Here is a 6000-nt window from a genome sequence, read left to right as displayed (position 1 = left end):
CTAGCATTTGTTGCCCTTAACGCAGAGAAACTAAAGCAGATACCTTAAAGCAACTGAGGCCACTAGGAAAAGGGGAACAGGTACTAGAGAAAAGGTTAGATCAAAAAGAATTAACCTAGAAGGTAACACCCACGCACAGGAAATCAATGTGAGTCAATGCCCTGTATAGCTATCCTTATCTCAACCAGCAAAAACCCTTGTTCCTTCCTATTATTGCTTATACTCTCTCTACAACAAAATTAGAAATAAGGGCAAAATAGTTTCTGCTGGGTATTGGGGGGGGAGAGGGAGGGGGTGGAGTGGGTGGTAAGGGAGGGGGTGGGGGCAGGGGGGAGAAATGAACCAAGCCTTGTATGCACCTATGAATAATAAAAGAAAAATGAAAAAAAAAATTGTCAGGTTCTTGTTGCTACAATCAAGGTGGTATGGGTACACTAAAATAATGAAATATTCTTTAAAAAAAATAGTAACTAAGACATTAGCCATAACTTTTATGGCCTTCAATTATATTTGTGAACATCTAGCTATTTTTGCTCAGAGATGCTGCTATATGTCAGGTTTCATTGATTCGCAGCAATGTTCCTTTTTATGTTGTTCTAGTCATGTCCAGGAATGAGATATGATGTATGAAAAATGCTCTCCCTTACTGCCCTGAGACCAAGTTGGCTCAGCTTTAGAGATACTTTCCAGATATAAAAATACTTAGATGTGCAAACTACAGAAGCATAAGGCCTTGGAGTTACGGCAATTACATTTTCTTCTCTCACCAAAAACAACTTTACAACATGTTTGTATTTTACTATACAACTGTGCTAGCTACGTTCTGTATTAAGTAAAATGCCAAGAAGAAGTCTGGTAGTAATTTAGGTACATTTATTGTAATTACGATAAAATAAAAATGCTATCGCACGAGTTCTGCTATTTACAAATGATCCATTTACATACATGCAAACTAACCTCAGTATTAATGGCAAAACCTTAGGGTTTTAAAGTGGCACATTACCTCCTGCCTACCCACCTCAAAATATTCCCAACCCCACAATGAGACTTCAAAAGCAGTATTTTGATTTGTGAAGAAAAAAATGAGTATTTCTAGTACCCATTTTCCTTCCCTTGTAGCTTTGGGAGAGTAGGAACACATGAAATCTAATGCACAAGCTAAGGCCATAAGACACTCTGGGACCCACATTCACATTTGGCCAGTGAAGTGGCTACAGTGAGTCAGAAGAGCTTTGTGCCAATTACTAAACTTTTGTATTAGCACTGTGTAAAAGTGACCCTCTTCAGACAGATACAGCCTTCAGGAGAGAGGGGAGGGGAGAAGAGGGGAGGAGAGGAAAGGAGAGGAGTGTGCTTTTAAATTGTCCATCAAGCTTAAAACCATTCTCATCTTTGTTTCATTGCTAAGCAACTTAAAAGTTAAGAGCACACAAATGCTAATATATCTGCAACTACTTATAAATAATTGCCTTTTGGATAAATGGTTACAGCATATAGAGTCTTCTAAGGAATTGTTTTGGGTTCAGTCCTTTGAACAGAGAGGATGGTGTGTCAGTAAGCACATCTGCCCCTTCTAAAGATCTCCTTCTCTCTCAGCCTGCAGTACAGCGAGGCCAGTGCCTCTCCCTTGGCAGCTTACTTCACAGCAGCATGGCGACACCAGGGTTTCCAGGGTAATTTCCTCATTTATCCTTCAACTCTCACTGAGATTACACAAAATTAGCATTTGGCTTCCTTCCAAGTATTACATTCATCACATATTCAGGATATGAAGCATCCCATATAGAGACTGCAGCATCCAAAGGAATAAGCATGGTGTATTTATACAATACACACTACCAATTTTATAGTTGTCCTTTTATATTCCAATGTTATTAAGCACACTATGATGAATGGAAAATGCTATAGATCTAAAAATACATTGTTGAAAGAAGGCTAAAATTGATTTTTATATAATACAATCTATAACTTCAAATAGAAAATGCTACACTTAAATATCTTCTAAATTAAATATCTTCTAAATTTTAATTCAAGGATTTATATTTTTAAAAGTTATGTATAGTTAGTTTCAAATTAGTATTTTTAATGCTTAGATTGAATCTATGTTTCTTTTTAAAACTGAAGTCAGGCAATAATATGATTTTAAAATGAGATTCCTGAAGTCAAAGAACTCTGTCTTCAGACAACCTTTCTCTTTAACCCATTGCAGTGAAGTAACTTCCTTAAAACACAGGCTACCTTTTGTTTGAGTAGTTTCTATTTAGAGAGGTGCATTTTATTTGGGCTTCATTGCATTTTTTTTCTGGCTTTTGGAATCCTGTAAGTTATTCTGACCTTATAGCAGGTTGTAGCATATTATCTGTCCAAATAAACTGTTCATTGTATGCTGCTGTCAAATATTTCACTGAAATATGATCTAAAGGGAGAGATTATGCTTTTGCTTAAAGTTCCCTTAAGTGTAACACTTGCCAGGTTTGTATTTTTTATTCTGTATTCCTAATTATGTGCTATGAGTGAGGATAATTCAAGTGTTTCAGAATCACCTACTGCCAAGGTTCTGGAAAATGTCTTCTGCAAAATGGAATGTTGATGCTTTGAGGACTGCATTATACCTGCATTGCATGCTCATTTTGCTTTTATGGAATAAGAAGGTAAAGGGTGATGCTTCTTGTAACTAATGTGGTAATGCCACACTACTGTCCTAACACTGTCAGCCAGCAAAGATAGAGAACCTTTTCTTTTTCTGTTTTTAGTTATGTATAATTGTATATTGTTAATTTATAAAAAATAACTAGCATAAACTAAGAAGGGGCAGCCTGATGAATAGTTAAGATTTTTTTGTGTGTGTATGTGTGTGTAATCTTATAAAAGTACTCTAGACCATGAATGTCTGTATTGAAATGAATGGAAATAACATTTCTTGAGAAGTCTCTAAAATGAACAATATTTTAATAGACACTTTATTTCTTAAATATCTCTTTATTTTAAGCTCATTTGTGGTAGGGAACTGTTAAATAAGATAAACTTTTGGTCTGTTTATTTATCCTGCTACCAAGCTTGAGACTGAAAACGCTCGTTCTTACTCCTATTTTCAAAGAAATAGTTGGTTATCTTGATTTCTGTCTTAGTAATAACCAGCTGCAATAACCACTATTTCACAGTGCGCATGCACACACACAAATACCCAAACGTGGACAAAGAATCACAATAAAATAAAAAGGCCTAAACTTCATTCCAGAGAGTTAGTCAAGAGCTGTGACTTCTTTCTCCATTTTATAAGACATTTTGCAGGGCTACAGAGTTCCACTTGTACAATTTCTTGGTAAAAATTAGGTTTTTTTTTGCATATGCAACTATAAACTCCAAAGGTAGACAAATAAGAACTATGGTACCAGTGAGTTACTTTTGGCTATTTCTGTGACAAGGATCAGGTGAGAAAAATCAAGGCTGCATCTTAAGAGCCCTTCTGAACGGCTTATCCTTTGCAGCTACGGCTAGCTGTCGGCGACGCCATGGATATTGTCCATATGCACTTTGAGGTAGTCATTCCTCGTAAACTTCTTATGGCAAAACTGGCATTCTGCCAGTGGGCGATTGGGGTTATGAGTCATCTTGTGTCGGATCAGCATTTTCTTCAGGCTGAAGGCCAAGTCACACACCTAGAAAAGACCCAACGATGCCAAGCACGTTATACCACGTATACAACGGAGACCTCTGACACACCAACTTACCACCTACATGCACCATGAAAACTCCTGCCTTCAAAGGTGTACTAACAGCCCAAGAACAAAAATTGCTCTCGAAATAAGTAGAATTAAACATCCAAACTAACAGGTGCAGAAATCAATGAACAGTTCCAAAGGGTTTCCTGTACCTGCCTTTGTTCTTCACCACAGTCACCCTCTTCCTCCCCCAGCTCTAGCCTTGAACAGCCCGAGAGACATGACTCCCTGGAAACATACCTTCCTTATCCTAACAGAGTCCATTTATAATGTTTAAAAGACTCTTAAGCAAAATGCCTTATGGTCCAGATGGCATCTCTCCGTATGGCATCCGTGGCACAAGACCTTTCTCACCAGTGATCTCTTCCATTCATTACCACTTGTGATGTCACTGGTTAACACCACTTTATGCATCATATGTGGAAATTTATGGCCACTATTTCATTTCCTTAGTTCTTATTATATATATTATTTAACTGAGGAAATCTCTGCCACAATGTCATCTGGCTCAACATCTATTAAACAGTGTGATAATTAAAATATTAAATTTACATAGAATCTGTAAGGCATAATCATTTAAGTTATAAAAGGAAATGAGATGGAATTCAAAGTCTGATGTTACAAAAATTCAAGTTACACAAAACTCTTTAAAAGCATATACAGCTCTGAAATAAGACATAAATAATGTGGAAACACCATGAAAAGCATAATGAATATACTGAGAAGTAAAATGGCTTGTAAAAATACTCTAAAGAAAGCTAGAATTCTGAATGAGGTGAAGCTGTGAAAATACACAAATAAAAAAGTGCTCTCTCCATGTGGGAAGGAGCATTTGCATTCATAGCAATAAGAAATTCAGAAAGGCATAAGCCCCTAATTTGGTAAGAAGGAGGAATAATCCAATAATAATACATTTTAATTTATACATAAATAATAGCATAGTGCAGCAGAAAGAAAACAAGCTTTATAATTAAATCACTTTTCAAGGAAGTTTGCCGACCTGCCATCCTCTTTGAATCCCTTTTCTCTGCTCAAATTTATTTTTTGTATAGTATGTGTCACTTTCTGATGCTCTACCATTTACTTACTAATTGTATCTTTTATTATGTGTCTCTACTCACTAGATGGCAGGGATGTCTCTGAGTCTTATTCACTCATGCATCCTAAGGGACAAGACAATGTCTACATTGCAGATAAGAAGGATGTGGTGAAGAAACAGCTTGAGTTTGATTTCTGACTCTTTCCCTTACTAAGAAATATAAATGGACAAAGTATTCTTCTTAACTTCAGCTCATGTGCCTGTAAAATGACAATAATGGTAGTTACCTCAGTTTCTATTAAGTAAGAGGGTCTATAAAAATTGGTGTTACCTAAAAAATTAACCAGCATTTGTTGCCCTCAACGTAGAGAAACTAAAGCAGATACCTTAAAAGCAACTGAGGCCAATAGGAGAAGGGGACCATGAACTAGAGAAAAGGTTAGATCAAAAAGAATTAACCTAGAAGTAACACACATGCACAGGAAATCAATGTGAGTCAACTCTCTGTATAGCTATCCTTACCTCTACCAGCAAAAACCCTTGTTCTTTCCTATTATTGCTTTTACTCTCTCTTCAACAAAATTAGAGATAAGGGCAAAATAGTTTCTGCAGGGTATCGAGGGGATGAGGGGGAAAAGGAGGGGGTGGAGTGGGTGGTAAGGGAGGGGGTGGGGGCAGGGGGGAGAAATAACCCAAGCATTGTATGCACATATGAATAATAAAATAATAAAAATTTAAAAAATTGGTGTTATATTGAGACAGTCAATAAATATTAGTGACTATCGTTCCTCTTTTATCTTCTCTAACAAGAAGTCTCATTGACAAATTGGAAATTACAGACTACTGTTAACAGCAGAGAGCCAAAAGTCACCAAAGGAGGATTTCAAAGAGAGCATAGCAATTCTAAAGAGTGGCAGGACCCTGGAATATATGAGAGATTTTGTAAGCAAATAGGATAATTCCCCAGAACAAACACAACACTTCCAATTAATCTCAGGAAACAACATGTCTTTTGGAATAGCTTATATGCATAAGCTTTGAAATCAAAATTAGAAATAGACTGTATACATTTTAAGCCACAGTAAAACAAAGCCAAGTTGCTGTAGTAAAAGTCAGGGGGGGAAAGGAAAGACCAGGAAACATGAAAGAGCATAAGATATGATGATTATAAAATCCATGAATTAAGTTATTAAGTATCCTTATTTAAAATCAAGACTGAAATTAGGGGAAAAAGCAAAA

At 36.4% G+C, this 6000-nt stretch overlaps 1 protein-coding gene across 4 annotated transcripts in view; it reads right to left on the bottom strand.

Moving 5' to 3' along the window:
* Positions 1-343: 343 nt before the first annotated feature.
* The window catches only part of Prdm5 (PR/SET domain 5), a 212912-nt gene continuing 207255 nt past the window's right edge, over positions 344-6000 (bottom strand). For 3 of the 4 annotated variants that reach the window (XM_074041652.1, XM_074041653.1, XM_074041654.1), the window contains one exon: positions 344-3659. In XM_074041652.1, coding sequence (XP_073897753.1) covers positions 3495-3659 — 165 coding nt within the window. In that variant the 3' untranslated portion in view covers positions 344-3494. The remainder of the gene's footprint in view (positions 3660-6000) is intronic. The other variant, XM_074041656.1, reaches the window with a different exon arrangement.

Source organism: Castor canadensis, chromosome 9 (genome assembly GCF_047511655.1).
Source record: "Castor canadensis chromosome 9, mCasCan1.hap1v2, whole genome shotgun sequence".
NCBI lineage: Eukaryota > Metazoa > Chordata > Mammalia > Rodentia > Castoridae > Castor > Castor canadensis.
The sequence above is the reverse complement of the archived record's forward strand: the minus strand, read 5'-3'. Positions and strand labels throughout refer to the sequence as shown.